At 28.7% G+C, this 18,048-nt stretch overlaps 1 protein-coding gene across 2 annotated transcripts in view; it reads left to right on the top strand.

Moving 5' to 3' along the window:
• Positions 1-14,077, top strand: part of LOC145306511 (protein Wnt-5b-like) — a 109,595-nt gene extending 95,518 nt beyond the window's left edge. The window contains exons 10-15 of one of the 2 annotated variants that reach the window (XM_080148652.1): positions 1,760-1,793; positions 1,897-1,965; positions 2,645-2,733; positions 2,968-3,046; positions 8,212-8,305; positions 12,457-14,077. In XM_080148652.1, coding sequence (XP_080004778.1) covers positions 1,760-1,793; positions 1,897-1,965; positions 2,645-2,733; positions 2,968-3,046; positions 8,212-8,305; positions 12,457-12,550 — 459 coding nt within the window. In that variant the 3' untranslated portion in view covers positions 12,551-14,077. Of the gene's footprint in view, positions 1-1,759; positions 1,863-1,896; positions 1,966-2,644; positions 2,734-2,967; positions 3,047-8,211; positions 8,306-12,456 lie in introns of both variants that reach the window. The other variant, XM_080148653.1, reaches the window with a different exon arrangement.
• Positions 14,078-18,048: the final 3,971 nt, after the last annotated feature.

Here is an 18,048-nt window from a genome sequence, read left to right as displayed (position 1 = left end):
ATCAACAGCAGGAGGATAATTTTGTTTATCGTCATTGATGTACGTCAATTTTTCGTTTAGAACTAATCATAAAATCCACTAATTTATTATTGAAATTTTAGAATATAAGATAATCTTTACTAATAAATACGTATTAATATTATAATCTTTTAATATTACATATATTCAATAAAAAGGTATTATATTTCATTATTTTATACTTATTAAAACTATATTTATTGGAATAATATATATTAACAAACAAATATTATATTACAATTAGCTTACAAAGTTATTTTACATGGTTTTTAAAAGCGAGGCTTTTCTATTAATAGGGTCGGTCCATGCGTACGGCTGTGCGTAACGGATAGCTCCTTTAGTCAATTTATAAAGGTTTCAAACTCGATATGATGATTTATAAAGCGCAGGAACTCTTATAAGATAGTCAGAACGTATATTTAAAACTTTCTGTTACATATAAAATTCCTTTTCATATTAATTTTGAATCAATTATATTTTGGACAAAAAAAGTATAATTATTTTAGCGAGGCATGTCCTTAAAAAGTATCTTTCATTTACGCAACAAATTTACACATTTTTAAATCAAGTTCTGACACTCAACAAGTGTCCATGTTCGTTTGTCTTACCATCTGATTTTAGAGCTTAGCTTTTATGGATGTTGTCATCCTTGTTTTTAAAGTAAATTACTTAAGCATAATTGTCCCTACATGTATTCTTTTATACTTGAAGTTAAATATTTAAATTCTTTAAAAAAATCTAGGATTTGGTGTTTAAGACAATAAAAGAAAAAACTACCTTTCTCCCATTTAAAGATATTATTGCATTTATGCCTTTAACTTTTCTGTTAGTCTAGTTATGATCCCTGATCGAAAAAGTATTACATTATCAAACTAAAACAAATAAAGAAATAGTTTGTCTTATATATAAGGAAAAGTTAATTGTCTGTAGAATTTCTTAGATTTTTCGTATGGTTAATTTAGGCAAGTTTTTAGCTATTTTGAAGGTAGGGAAGGGGGGTGGGTATAAATGACACTTCTTTTTAATACTGGACTCAAGAAAACATTCTCCCCTACTCTTATTTTTTTCTATAGAAACTAAATTTGGGCGAAGCCACTAGTATCAAATGAAATAGCAATATCCAGTTTTGGTGAAAAATCAACTTATCTTCAAATTACAAATCCCTATTATCCCTGAAAGGATAAGGTTTGAAAGAAAAGAAGGCTGAAAAGGAAGTTATTTGCATGTTAGAAATAGGATAGGGATTAGATTTTTTTTAGCGATGAAGGGATATAAATGTTAGAAAAAAAGGTGTTATAAGAGGGATGTTTCCACCCTCCTACACTTTCTACAAAGTTCTACACCCCGTGATACACCTCCGTAAAATAGATAAGGGGGGTTTCAAGGTTAATAAAGGTGTGAAAAAAGACGCTTATAGTTGATTATGAAGGGAAGGGGGGATACCTAGGGGGGTGTATCCACCCTCGTAACACTAAAATAACGTCCCTTTTATTGTCTGTATCACTGAAATAATAATAATTTTTTGTTTAGAGGGGGGGGGGGGGGTTGAACAATTGTAGAGGGGGTGTCAAAATTTTTAGGTGCATAACCCTATGCAATGATTTTTAAAAAAATCTTTCTTTAAATATTGTTTAAATTGTGTTCCCTGAACTATCAAATTCTCTAAATTGTAGAACGTTATTAATTGCTGTACTTTTTTAAGTTGATATCCTTGTTCTTACTATTTTTTTTTTTTTTTCAGGCAGTCATTCAGAACATGAAGGTGACGTGTAAATGTCATGGTGTGAGTGGATCCTGTTCTCTTATCACCTGTTGGCAGCAGTTGGCTCCATTCAGGGTTGTAGGTATACATAGATAGTTAGATAGATAGATAGATAGGCCATGGAGTGAGTGGATCCTGTTCTCTTATCACCTGTTGGCAGCAGTTGGCACCATTTAGGGTTGTAGGTATAGTTAGTTAGATAGATAGTTATATAGATAATTAGATAGATAGGTAGATAGATGGATAGATATATAGATAGGCCATGGAGTGAGTGGATCCTGTTCGATTATTACTTACTGGCAACAGTTAGCACCATTCTTGGTTGTAGGCATACTTGATGGATAGATAGATCGATAGGCCATGGAGTGAGGGGATCCTGTTCTCTTATCACTTGCTGGCAACAGCTGGCAACATTCAGGGTTGTAGGTATATATATAGATATATAGATAAATAGATAGCTAGATAGATAGGCCATGGAGTGAGTGGATCCTGTTCGATTATTACTTGCTGGCAACAGTTAGCACCATTCAGGGTTGTAGGTATACTTGATGGATAGATATATAGATATATATAGATAGATAGACAGTAATACAGACAGATACAAACAGACAAACAGCTTTTTTATCCATCTATAAGTTATATTTTTATTTGATCTATTTATACATCCATTTCTAAAACTTTCTATCTATCTATTAATGGATTTTATTATCTATCTATACGATGCATTGCAAGATATATACAACGCAGCTACAGACTTACAGACAGACTAATAGGTCGACAGACGTACAGACAGAGGGTCAGACAGACAGCTAGCTTTTTATCCATCCATATATTATATTTTTAATTATCTATCTATCTATGTAGGTGATACATTGCGAGATAAATATAACGCAGCTACCAGAGTAAAACCCACCAACAAAGGACGATTGAGGCTTCACAAACGGAATGTAAAGGTGAGTAATGAAGGAAGGGAGGGTGCATTGGACTGTAAATTAAACGGGTACCCAAAGTTTTATATTACTCCTAGGCTCATACACTTAGGGTATGATTATTGAATTTTGATTGATAGTTTCAATACAGAAGCGTTCTAACGGTACAACAAATGAATTTAAGGGATAATCTTGTTTATCATCATTAAGGATATAAATCATAAATCATATAAATTAAGAAACTTTTATTTTTTTTAGATTCCATCTGCGAATGATTTGATTTTCATCAAGAACAGTCCGGATTATTGTAAAGAAGATCCAGAAACCGGTTCTCTAGGTAAATAGATAGAAATTAGATAAGTAGATAGGTAGATAGATAGATAGAATGATTTGATTTTCATCGAATATAGTCCAGATTATTGTAAAGAAGATCCAGAAACCGGTTCACTAGGTAAATAAATAGATAGACAGATAATTAGATAGATAGATAGATAGATAGATAGAATGATTTGATTTTCATCGAGAATAGTCCAGATTATTGTAAAGAAGATCCAGAAACTGGTTCTCTAGGTATGTTTTTGGGTTCTACCAGGGAGGGAGGGGACATTATACTGAAAATTTTACTGGTACCTAAAGTTTTATTGTTGGCTTTTAAAACTTTAAACATGAGTGTCCAAAATTGTCAACAAATATCTTTAATCTAAATAGGGGGTAATTTAGTATATTATCATAAGGGATAAACATCAATTAATTGTCCCTTGTTGTATTTAAAATATTTCAGAAACGCACTCTGAAATCAAATCTGAAGTTTTCTTCATTCTATTGCCAGGTTTATTTACTCTTACCGAGGCCAAATCCTGAGTCCCTCTACTGTGTAACCTTCGAATGTGGCATAGCACGTAGTATGTTTACTTGTTGTCGGGAAGGTGATAGGTTCAAATATCGTCCCAACACCGCTAAAACGTTTAAAAATGGTTCCTACTGGTCAGGGGCACAACATATATACTAGGACGAAATGGTCTAAAACAGTCGCATTTCATTACCATGCACAGTTAGGACTTACAGAAAAATATAGTGCAATGAAAGTTTTAGTTGTCAAATAGCATTTGACCATATAATCATGTCTATATATCATTAAGCAAGATTTAAGTACAAAATGCATCATAATAAGATCTCTTGGTGTTTCTGTCCTTATAGGCTCTTAGACGCTATCTATCTATCAAATAATCTATCTTTTTGTCCAGGTACAACAGGACGTGTAAGTGTAGTGGACAGCGAAGGGATGGACGGATGCAACCTCATGTGCTATCTATCTATCTAATTATTTATCTATCTATCTATAAAAATAAAACTACCTATCTATCTAAATAATTGAGAAATATTGTTAAGATATAAATATATTACAAAGTGAATTTTATGTTAAATATCCTATCATATGTAATACTTTGATTTTTGACTAAGTTTTATCTTCTTACATTATATTTTATAATATTTAAATTATAGAGTAGCTACGCAACTAAAAATTGCTTCATGTAAATATAATTTTATACCCTTGTTATGAGATATGTTTATGTTAACTAATAATACCCAATTTCCGTTTGTTTCATTCATTATATATAACCTATTTTCCCCTTCATTATACCTTCTTAATATGAGTCACACACTGTGTTGTAATTTTAATTTTCGATAGAGTGGGTAGCATCTGTCAGATTTTAAATAACATTGAATATGATTTCTTATCTAGATATAAAGATTCTACATTAAATGGTAATAATTATGAAAATCCGTATTATGAAATTGATCTGTCATGTTCATATTTTAATAACAAACAATTTATTGAAAAATGTAAGCAATTTCAAACATTAAAATTTCTTTCTTGGAACATTCAGAGTCTTAATAGTAAATTTATTCAGCTTAAAGAATATATAGATCATTTAAAAGAAAATAAAGTTACAATAGATGTAATATCTTTGCAAGAAGTCTGGACTATTTATGACCAAGATATATTTAAAATAGAAGATTATATCTTTATCTATAAGTGTAGAAAGAATAAAGGGGGCGGCGGGATAGCTTATTATATTCATAAAAATCTAAAATTCAAAATATTAAATGAATTGTCAACATTTGAAGAAGGCTTATTTGAGTCACTCACAATTCAACTTGAATATAACAAAGAAAAATTTATTTTGAGTAATGTCTACCGGCCTAATACTTCTATAATGGGATTTACTGAATCTCAACAAATGGATTTTTTTATTGATAATTTTTCTAACCTACAAAGTAAATTAATGTCTTTTAAATGTGCCTCTTACATTTTCACAGATTCTAATTTTGACATTTTAAAATATCATTGTCATGAAAAAACAAATGATTTCCTTGAAAATTGCATTGCAAATGGTTTTTTATCTTTGATAACGAGACCAACAAGAATTTCTAGGACATCAGCAACATGTATTGACCAAATATTTACTAACGCAAAAGATAATAGTTTTCATTCAGGAATTTTATCAAATGATATATCTGATCATTTCCCAATTTTCACAATAACACCTTATTCATATAAAGCAAGTAAAGAATCTTGTATTTTTACAAGAAATATTAATGAAGAAAAAATTACTGGGTTTATCAATCTATTAAGAAATGTTAATTGGGAAAATGTAACTAACAGTTTAGAACCTCAACATTGCTTTAATAAATTTTATGAGCTTTTTAATGAATTTTATGAACTTTCTTTTCCTTTACAAAAGATTAGAATTAATAAGAACATACATAAAATTGAAAAATTTATGACTGATGGTTTAATGAGATGTAGAGATAAAAAATTTGAATTGTCAACGTTAAGTATTAATGAACCAACTGCTGATAATATTAGGATGTATAATAGATATAGAAATGTCTATAATCGTGCAATAAAAACAGCTAAAAAATTGTATTATTGTAATGAGCTAAAAAAATGTAAATCTGACTTGAGGAAAACTTGGGATATTATTAGAGATGCAATCCGAAAAACAAAAGATAAAGCAACATGTATCAATGAACTGAAGTTTAATGATGCTATATATTTAGATAATGCAGAAATTTCTGAGAAATTGAATGAACACTTCACTTCTGTAGCAAGCAAGATATCATCTAAAATAAATCCTTCTAACATTGATCCGTGTAGCTATATACCTAATTATAATTCCAGTTTTAAAATGCATACAATAAACCCAAATATAGTCACAGATATTGTTAAAAAAATGGGAAATAAACAAAGCATGGACATTTTTGGCCTGTCAAATTCTTTTTTAAAGAAAATAATTTCTGTCATTGCCCTTCCTCTCTCTCATGTCATTAACCAAACTATTTTAACTGGAAAAATACCTTCTGAATTAAAAATTGCAAAAGTTATACCTATTTTTAAGTTAAAAGGGAATAATTCTAATGAAAAAGCTGATCCATCAAATTATAGGCCAATAAGTTTATTAGCTATTTTCTCAAAAGTTTTAGAAAAAGTCATTTATCAACAACTGTCGTGCTATTTGATTAGAAATAATATCATTTTTGAACATCAGTATGGATTTCAATCAAAAAAGTCTACAATACACCCTGTGATACACCTCTTAAATTATATAGCTGAAGCAAAAAACGATAATAAAACTGTAATTGGAGTCTTCTGTGATCTTGCAAAATGTTTTGATACAATTCCACACTCTATTTTAATTAAAAAGTTGTCAAAAATTGGCATTAATGGCGTTGAACTTGAATGGTTTAAAAATTATTTAAGTAATAGACAGCAATTTGTACATGTAAACAATACTGACTCAAGAAAGCTGAACATAGATAGAGGTGTCCCACAGGGCTCTATTTTAGGACCAATTCTATTTTTAATCTACATAAATGATCTTAAAAACTGTACTGATTTATTTACCCTATTATTTGCTGATGACAGTAATTTTTTAATTTCTGGTAAAAACTTTACAGAGATTAAACTGAAATTAAACAATGAACTTAAAAAGATATCCGATTGGTTTAGGAGTAATCAAATGAGCTTAAATCCTGATAAAACTAAAATCATGATATTTAATAAAAATGAAAATACTATTGATTGGAATGCTCTTAATATTAAGCTAAACTTTAACAATGAAAATGAGTTTGATCCTGAGAAAATAAAAATTTTAAATTATGTCAATTCAAGTAGCAATATTCCTGCAATTAAATTCCTAGGTGTATTTATAGATCCTTCTTTAAATTTTAAATATCATGTAGAACATTTACGTAAAAAGATTTCTAGTTCCTTATTTCTTATAAATAGAGCTAAACATATACTGAATTTAGATAGCAAAAAAATGCTTTTTCACTCACTTATAAATAGTCATTTACTTTACTGTTTACCTGCCTGGAGTTGTGGTCTTAAATCTACTATGGAACCATTAATTAAAATGCAAAAAAAGGCAATAAGAATTGTTTTTAGTAAGAAACACATCTCACACACAATGCCTTTATTTAAAAAAATGAATGTCCTTCCTTTACATGAATCAGCTAATTATTTGAAATTATTATTTATGTATGATTTTATAAACAGTAAGCTACCAAGTTCCTTTCAAGGTACATGGCTTCGCCGTAATCAATTACATACCAGAAATCTTAGAAACTCTAATATGTTTGATGTTAAAAAACCGAAGTTTAAATCTATTGAAAGATTTCCTAAGTATCATTTTCAAGAATTATGGAATAACCATTGTAATAATGATTTATTAACCCACAATCAATCAAGAAAAAAATTTATAAAAAATCTAAAAGAATCTTTGTTATCAAGCTTAACTTTAGTGTGTAACAACCCATTATGTCAAGAATGTAGATAAAATTGTATTTCTTTTCAATATTGTTTGAAATCTGATAAATCAATCAAAATCTATTTGTTGAAATGTTTTTTTTAAATTTCTATTATTGCAATAATGGTGTGAGACTTGTATGCCCTAATCAATCCTTCCTAATATCATTCTTTCCTCTCCAATATGATTTTATTTATTGCTTATTATCTTTTTTCTATTTATTTGTCTTATCTATATGGCCTGTATGAAAACAATGTGTGAATACACATTACTGCATACTTCCTAGTTTTTAGGAAACTGCCATTTGGGAAGAAATTTTTTTTATAAATTAACCATATCAATAAAATTTGACTGTATATATAAATGTATATAATATTCATTTAATTCATTTATTATTTTGTTGTTTTTTTTTTCTATGTATGTACACCCAAGAATAATAAATCTAATCTAATCTAATCTAATCTATCCAGGTATGACAGGACGTGTATGTGTATATAATCTATATATCTATCTAATTATCTATCTATCTAATAATCTACCTATCCAGGTACGACAAGACGTGTATGTGTAGTGGACAGCGAAGGGATGGACGAATGCAACCTGATGTGCTATCTATCTATCTAATTATCTATCTATCTATCTAATTATCTATATATATATCTAATAATCTATCTATCTATCTATCTAGGTACAACAGGACGCGTGTGTGTAGTGGACAGCGAAGGTATGGACGGATGCAACCTCATGTGTTGTGGCCGCGGATATAACACAATCAAAACAAGGTAATCATTTTTGAAACTTAGAAAAACTAGTTTTGACAATAACAGAGATCTAAATAGACCAAGGCTGATTGTGTTCCACGTGATGATGATACACAAAATTTCCTCTTCTGTAGATTACATTTAGTGGTTGAAACGTTTGGACTCTCAATTTAATCAACCAACTAATCAAAGCTCAATAAAACTCCCCAAAGTTGTTAAGCTAATAAATAATAAAACGTTGTTTTAAAAACTTTGAGGACAAGTGTGATAAACAGCCCAATGTCCTCTCCCTCTTGGCCATTACAAACTTTTGGGGGAAATATTGAAATTTAATTGGGTGTTTACAGTAACAGTGTCCTTTCTTTTTCACGAATGATTAAAATCATAGTTATATTAATTGGATAATTTATCATTCATTGTACCATTCCTTAAGATCCATGTATTAAAACGGACTTACAAAACAGATGAACATCCAAGTACTAATTTACAGATTACTTTATCTGTCATCAATTAATGGATATATAAATCGTGGATATTGTGACAGGAAATTTTTATCGTCAGTTCAGGTTGCTAATATAGTCCTCAGATATTGATCAATATGTTCCTCCATGGTTAGGGGAGGGGATGGGGTAGAGTCATAAGGAGAGGATCATTATAATAGCCAGCTTGGAGAAACATTGTATTGGGGTATGCGAGAATCTCACACAGTATCCACATATAATAAATCCATTCTATTTTGTCATCACTACTGGTTTAAATTAGAATTATGTCATAATTGAACCATTTAGTTCAAAGTATGTTTAAACTAAAGTAGTAAAATCATAGCTAGTTGATAATATTTTTAATTATCAAATGAACATAAATATTTGACCAATTTTCTGGATGATTTTTTATCCATGTAAGGCTAATGGACTTTTGTAAGGTTTAGCCCAATATAAAAATAGATTAAGACTTTCGATTGTTTTTTTTTATTTATTAAGTTGTGGCTTTTTCTTAATATTTATACAATGCAGTTTGCAAGGATATTTTTTTCTTTGTCCAAGTTTTTAGTAGCAAAGCTACTCTATGATTCACAATGCAATGTCTGCCCGTAGAGACAGACAATGGAAAACGTGATTTTCTCTTCTCCTACAAAAGATAGAAGGCTGAAATCTGTTGACAACATTCCCATCACTAAGGAACATAAATAACTATAAAACACTCATGCGGTCAGACTGCTTATTAGCATGTTTTTGGCTATTTTCATATTTTTCCCCATATCTTTGGTGTTTGTGGTCCGATTTTCAAAATTTTTTTGGTTAAGGATATAAAAAAATAAATTTCCGACGATCTGTCAGTCATCATATAAAATAATATAAGGTTTTGTGTTTATTTTCTGTAATCAATTTAGTATTGATAAATGTTGTCATCTTTGTTTTTGTTCTATGTTACTTTCAAATGATTTTCTAAAAAGTCACCTATGAATATAAAGATTTCTACTGTACTAGTACTATTGTTTAGTTTTCTCATCCTTAAAAACAGATTTTTGTTTGACTTTGATATAATTAATACTTTTAGTTATAAGTACTTTGAATTATGATCGAAATTGGGAATTGAAAATACAAAAGATTTATTTACCTTGACAACACAAATAGGTGGTGTACTTTCAATACAACAAAACAAGGATGACAACATCCATAAAAGCTCTGAAACGGTAGGACAAACGAACATTAATACTTGTTGAGTGTCAGAACTGAAAAAATATAAATGTAGAAGTTTAAACAAAATTATAAGTTGCAAAAATGCTTAAATATATAGGATTCTGTTTAAGGACATACTTGATTTTTAGGACTTGATTATATAGTTGCTTCCCTTATAACATTTCATCTTGTTGTAATAGAAATCAGTATTCCAAAAATCAGATGAATAGGATAATTAATTTTGAAATCGATAGGACAATTATGTATAACATGTTTAAATTAACGAAAAGTTCTAACCGTTTCAGATGGACGGACGGACGGAATTACGTACAGGCCGTTCTAATTTTAGAAAAGCTTCCATTTAAAAAATGATGCGTTTATTTATAGCACACGCTTGGTTTTTTATTAAATGAATAAGTTAGGGTACAATGTTTGGCACTTTCGATATAAGTAAATGATAATAAAAAACCCATAGAATGCGATAATAACTTCAGAAAAATCGAAGAAAATAGTTTTAATACTTAATTAACGTTTTTAAGTTTTTCTTCAAAAAGTTTAGATAAGATGCCTTTAAAAGTCGTCTATGATTTTGTCAGGGATAAAAATGTAACTTTAAAATAAGAATTACAACATAATTTTTCAATTAGTACAAAGTAAAATTTTGAACATTTTATTGATCAGTATATTTTTTAAAATGTGAAGTAGAAACCTGAATATTTTATCATGAAAATTGTGTTATGATTTGATTGTCTGCTAGATTACAAGAAAAAAGATACTGACAGTACTTGTTGGTTCTTTAAAAATAATTAGGTAGATTACTTTCAGAACCCCTCTTTTTGCAACGTTATTTCAATAGAACAGAGCCGTAGTCTTAGTGTACTCAATATCTAGACAGCCAACCATTGTTTTAGAATTGTTCAATTTTTTTAACTTCTGATAAAAACAGAATTAATGGTATTTTTGTAAATATTATACCTCCAAGAAATGGCTATACTTCCCAATCATATGTTGTGTGATATTTAAGAGGAATTATTTTGATATAATGTCATTAAAATATTCGTTAAAAAAAGTGCTATTCTAGCTTATACTTTACATTTTAATGTGTATGATAATTCAAATAAAAGATAATGAAGATTTATATTATATTTAATTGTTATAATTATAAAGAAAAACCTGGAAACAGTAAAAAACTGACTTTATTTTATTGACGTAGGGAAAATTTTGTCAAATATTTGAATAAAAAAACACTATAAAACAAAATAAATTATTTTTGATATAGTCACAAAAAGGCTTAATGAGTTTAGGAAATATTTCATTCACTAATCATGTCATTTAAACTCTATTACACAGAATACATTGTAAAAAGATGTTCTCGTTTTAATTTTAAGTAATTTGAAATGCATTTTAATACCTTTTAATGATTTATTTTTTGAAACATCTTTTTATAAAATGTTATTGATTTTTGAAGTTATATGTTAAAATGTTTTTAAATTTTGTTAACATTTTGTTTTAAATGTAGAAAATTGGTAATTCTAAACATTCAAAAAATGATTTTATTAAATTTTCATCGCTTAAATTGCATGTTTGATGAAATTTTCAACTGATAATTCAAGAAAAATCGTTTAAGTTTTATTATATTTTACTTTGAAATGTTAAAAAAATATAATTATTGTCAAAAATGTGGAAGTTATACTTTCCTCAAAAAAAGACCTAAAACATGCAAATTAACACGTGTAATGAGATTTTTTTTCTTTCAGGTTTAATTTTAAGTAATTATTGATATTTTTTGTAAAAAGGATTTTATATAAAAAGTTTTAAAACTCGAGTTATGTAGTGGTTCTAAAAAAGGTTGCGAATTTATGCAATTTTCTTGCAAAAAAAATTTTCTAGGATTTTAAAAATAGCAAAGGGTGTTATTAGACGTAATTACAGATACAATTGCAAAGTCATTTTGGCCAAACACTAAAATAAAGTTTTGACATCTGAGGGTCCAACCGTGAGCACAGAAGAAACTTTATTACAACTTACAAATTTTGAAAAACAGCCAAAAACAAGAAAGATAGACTAAATTCTGAAATCTATATGGATTGACATTATATTTAGTTTTATAGAGATGCTTTACCATTAAAAAACAATTTTGAATATAATACCAATTTCTATGCATAGTGGGGGCGGGGAGCAGAGATAAAGGGATAGGACAATAAACTGCTTTCTTTCTCCCAATTTTGTCTATCTATCTATCTATCTATCTATCTATATATCTATCTATCTATCTATCTAGCTATCTAGCTATCTAGCTATCTATCTATCTATCTATCTATCTATCTATCTATCTATCTATCTATCTATCTATCTATCTATCTATCTATCTATCTATCTATCTATCTATCTATCTATCTATCTATCTATCTATCTATCTATCTATCTATCTATCTATCTATCTATCTATCTATCTATCTATCTATCTATCTATCTATCTATCTGTCTATCTAGGTTGAAAGAGAGATGTAAGTGTAAGTTCCACTGGTGTTGCTATGTGGAGTGTCAGACCTGTACAAAACCTGTTGAGTTGACCGTCTGTAAATAATAAACTTTATTTTGGAGTAGCTCCGCTCCCCCTGTAATTTTTGTAGAAATGTAAAAAAGATACGAAGCAGCTTAAAGTGTCTAATAGAAACGTCATAAAATACAATATACCAATGATAGGCCAGTATATATCAAAACTTTGGTCAATTAAAATGTATACTGGCCTATCATTGGTCAAATTTATTTATGACGTCATTAACATTTGGCATCATAAGCTGCTTCAAAAGATACAGGATAGCGCTATGGATGATAAATCATTCTTTCTTCCAAAATATGGTACATGAGTTAATATTTGTGTACTTTTCCAATTAAGGATTAATTTATCTTTTATTGAACTATCCTTGTTTCATACTAAAGAAACAAAAATTGAATCAATATTCTAAAATAATATAAAAACTGACATTAGAGTAAAGAAATGATCTTTGTGTGTTCTGTACTATTTTGGAATATTGGTTTTAATTTCTTGTCAAAAAGATCACTCTATGACCCATTATTATTTATTAAAAACAGTTTTTTTCAAAGTATACATGAGGGTAGGATAAAGCTTTTTGGTATGCTGAAATTGTATTTAGGAAAATGTTCAAAGCTCTACCTAAAAACTTTTTATTTTAGATATGTTCTTTTTCTTTAACCCAAATGTAATACATGTTTAATTTTGGTATACATGGAATATTTGACCCACCACTCCCTTCCCCTCGAAATCTAAAAATACGCGAAATAAGTCAAAGTGAAAAAAAACGCGTACTATACATTTGTGGGATAAAAAAGAAGTACGCGGCGTTTTAGACCGTTTTTTAAAGAAAAAAATGAAACCATTTTTAAATCAATTGAATAAATAGGAGCATTCTTAAATTTTATAATCAGTTTTAAAATCAGTAAAATTGGATTTTATTTACGTTTCTATAAACAATTTGTTCCATAGTAATCCATAAAAAAATAAGAAAAATATCGTAGAGTGTTCTAGTGTAGAAGTCAAAACATTTTTTTCTGTAAAACCATTTATAGTCTTTTTTAAGGAATACGACCTAAAATTAAACTATAAAAAAAATATGTTTATATTTAAAATGTTCATTAAATTATACTTTAGTTCCTAATAGGTATGACCATATAAAACATTGGTTAACCTATCTTAGAGTTAAAGTATACCTATTTTTCTAGTATGGCTTTGAAACCGAACAATAGAACGGTTTTGGGCCATACGTTAAAATCATGTATCGTATCGTATTATAGACAAAATTTTACAATAATACCGAATGTGGGGAACTAAAAGCTGGATTTATTTTTAATGATTTTTTATTCTGCTAACCGAGGAAAGCTTCTTTAATACGATGCCTATGATTACTTTGACTATGAGGTCGATTTCATTTCCATTCTTCTAAACATAAAGAAAAAAATGTTTTGATTCCTAAAAAAAATGCCATCTCTAACATTATTATAATATTAAAACTATTGTGTCTTTAAAAGATATGATTACTATTATTATTATTATTACAAAAATCAAATAAATTAATCGTTGTACCTTTTTAATATAAAATTGTGTTTTTTGTTTTATAAGCAAAGCTTTTTTACAAGCTATTGAAATGGTTAGTCTGTCAATAATATAAGTCGAACAATCGTTTTGATTTGGGGTATGAAACTAAAAAAATCAAAAACAGTAGCTGTTTTGTGGGATTTGAATTAGATGATCAATAAAGTTAGCCTCATAAAAATTACTTTAATCTTATTGGTTGGTTCAAATTGGTGTTCAAATCTTTCTACCAGTAATCTTAATCTCGCATGTGGTAGTTCTTTTATCAATTAATCATTTCATGTATCATCCCGTTACATCTCTTACGATTAAAAAATATTAAGTTTTGTTTCTCAATAATAATAAAATGTATAGAGCTCTCAATAAGATTCTGACCTAATGATTAATAATGGGCTATTCATCAGGAATATAAAGGGACAAATGGCAGATAAATTGATATACATTCCCAATGATGATACACAAAATTACGCCTTATGTGGAATACAATTAGTGGTTATAACATTTGGACACTCAACTTAATAAACAACCAATCAAAATTCAATAATAGTCCCCAAAGATACGTTATTTCTAAACTTTGGGGACCAATATGATAAACATACCAGTGTTCTATCCCTCCCTGGTTATTCATCCATTAATTTTGAGCGCCCTTTGGCCAAAATATTATCAATATGCGCAATCCAGAAACAATTAATATCATTTGATACACTCGCATATAAAGGAAACTATAAAAAAAAATCTTTTGTTTGCGGGAGGTTTAAAATCTAATAGCTTAAAACCACCACAGGAGCCATAGGTATATACCCTGAAGAGTAGAATCCGATCGGTTCAGTGGCTACCGAGATCTAAAGGGACGGACAGACAGACAGACAGACATCATTTTACTTTGTATTATAGATAAAATAAAATGAGTATTTTTAAGAGTGTATGCAAAATGTTAATTTATCTTTGTAATGATATGTTCATGTCAATATGCGTGTATATAACCAGATAGATACACAATTACATTAATAATTGAAATATATATCAACTAGAAGCCTCTAGACGCAAATTAGTTGAGGGGGCAGAGGGAGAATTTCCCCCTCCCTTACACTCAATTTAATATCAAAGATGAATATTTTTTTATTGTTTGTTGTTCATTTTTTCTATAGCAGTATTTTATCTTTGATAGGTGGTGATACCCTCACTCAAAATTAGTTTAAACCTTCCCATTTTATTGAAAGAAAAGGAGAACTATATATGTTCATCGGTTAGCGCGATCCTTTGGTACAGACAGAAACAAGGATAAACATTTTGTTACTAATATTTATCAATTATCATTAACAAACAGTAAAAGAACCTGAGTTTTTAGGCCTTGATTATAGAGTAACTACGTGTTTTAAATCTTGCCTAACTACTACAGGAATCACCATGCAAAGTTTGGAATTGATAGGACAATTCTAACCTGTTGAAACTAACGAAAAGAGCTCACTGTTCGTGATGTACAGATGGATGAACCGACGCTAATTATCAGGGACAAGGGAAGGCTATTCTGGCAAACAATGCTATAGAGCTGATTTCTTAGATTTCCAGTTTAAACTTGATGATGAGATAAAGCAACTTTTGGCAGAATTTGATATAAACTCAAGCATTATTTTAATACTTTTTGCTCTGTTTACTAAAAGCCATGCTAAAAGGATTGTCAGAGATTGTGTGCACATTCAGTTTAAAGATGTATGAGCAGAATTAAAGCCTTTTTTACATCTATTAGGTATTTTATCTAAATCATAAACTACTCGTAAATTATATGTTAAATAGTGAATAAATTTATTGAAAATCCTAAAGAGTGGATAGCTGTAATACTTTGAAAAATATTTAAGATTGTTTAAATATTTATATCATATACAAATTTAAATTCAAAAAAGGTTTTTACGACACCTAGCAATAAAATTCTGAACTACATAGCTATGTATTTTCACAATCATACATTTCATGATATTTGTTGTAGTTTAATTTTGACTTTCTTGGCAACTTCTTGTATCTAATGGCTAAACACGTTGGAGAAAAGTGGCGAATTAGGGAAGTAAAATAAAAAAGCTTCCCTGAAATCATGATTTAATAAGTACTGCAATAAACCTAAAAACTTCTAATCTTCTCCAAATATTACAACTTACAAACTTTTTAATCATTTAAAATATGGGTAATTTCCCCCAAATTGCCTTGTAGAGCACAGAGTCCCACCATTTCCCTACCATTAATGTAAAACAAATTGAAAACGATCAAAGGGGTGGCTTGTTAGAATTGTCCTATTGTTTTAAAACTTAGCATGTGATTCCTGTAGTAGTTAGGTACAATTTAAAAAGCATAGCAACTCTATAATCGTTACCAGAATGTCCGTATGTTCATTTTAAACATTATGTTGATTTTTTTTACTTTTTAATAACATATTTTTATGTGATCTAATTATCCTATTGATTTGGTATGCTGATTCCTGGGACAACAAAGAACAATATTATAAGCAAAGCAACTCTATAATCAAGTCCTAGAAATGTGACTATGTCCATAAACATTATTCTGTATTAAGCAGTTTTTCAACAAATTTACTAACAATTTGGCTTCGACTCTTATACAATTAAATTCTGATTATTCAGTTCTGACATTCTACAAGTGTTAATGTCCATTTGTCCTATCGTTTCAGAGCTTTGCTCTCATAGACGTTGTCATCCTTGTTTGATAAGAAATGAACAATGAATTTAATTTTGAGCTTTAGGCATAAGTTTGATTATTTTCAAATTATTTTCAATATTTCTGTAAAGATCCAAATTGTTTTGATTGAATTTGTCCTATTTCATTTTTTATAGATTCATAAAGTGAGATATTATTTAGTTATTGAAACATTTTGAAACCTTTGCCTTAACCTACTTCAGGGGGTTAAACAAAGTGCTTGAAAATGTTTAGGATTAAAAATTTTTTGAAATATTTTGTTTTTGAATCTAAACAGTTACAAATATTTTGGATAAGAAAAAAGTTTAAAGATTTTAATTTTAAGAAGTTTTTAAAAATATTTTTTTAATCTCCCTAATTCTAAATTCTTTAGTAAGAAATCTTTGTTTTGATTCCACCAGCAGACGGCAATTATAAAATTCTAAGCTAACGAAGTTTGGTGATAGCTTATGATTTATACTATCTGAAATGAACAATAGTACAAAATAGAAGTAGTTGCACCTTTCTTTTTGCTATATCAGCTGACAATTACCATGGTAGGTTTGGTGATTTTCCAAGAATTGTTGAAGAATTATTGAAGAATTGTTGACGAGACGGACTGCCCCTGGCTAATTATAGTAAAGCTTCGCCTTTTAATAGGAAAGGAAGGGACATTGGCTAAACAAACTTTTATCATATCTTATTGGTAAGTTTAAACTAGGAGTGTCCAAACTTTTTATCTTTGCTTTTTTAAGCAATCGTATCTGTAGGCTGGCGGCTGCAGAGCATAATTAAAGTGATCTACTGGACTTACATATGTACATTAAAAATCCTAAAAACTGAAGAACCCTACAGAGTTTTACGTTTATGTTACTTATAAAAGCTTAGCTCTATATAACAAAATGTTAAAAATTAAAGAAATAACACAAAACAAACTATATTTTTAGGATTTATTTTAAATATAAAATAAATAGGCACTTAAAATCACAATTATAAATAAAAATATTATAACAAATAAATAGGAATATTTACAAAATATTTACATTAAATAATACAATTTAGTTAAATATTAAATATTTAGATCTATGTTTTAAAAACATGTTTGGAACTTATCTAATTAGTAGCACAGATACTCTATAATAAGGATATCTACGACCATTGTACATTAAAATGACTTTATATTCTTCTTTTTGCATGTGTTAAAATTTAAGTTAAATTTTTATGGTCGGTGCAAAAAATCTGGGAAATGGTTGGTCTCATAGATTCAAGCCTGTCGTGTTTTAGGCTATTTT

This window comes from Acartia tonsa, chromosome 14 (assembly GCF_053477335.1).
Source record: "Acartia tonsa isolate MP-2025a chromosome 14, ASM5347733v1, whole genome shotgun sequence".
NCBI lineage: Eukaryota > Metazoa > Arthropoda > Copepoda > Calanoida > Acartiidae > Acartia > Acartia tonsa.
The sequence above is the reverse complement of the archived record's forward strand: the minus strand, read 5'-3'. Positions and strand labels throughout refer to the sequence as shown.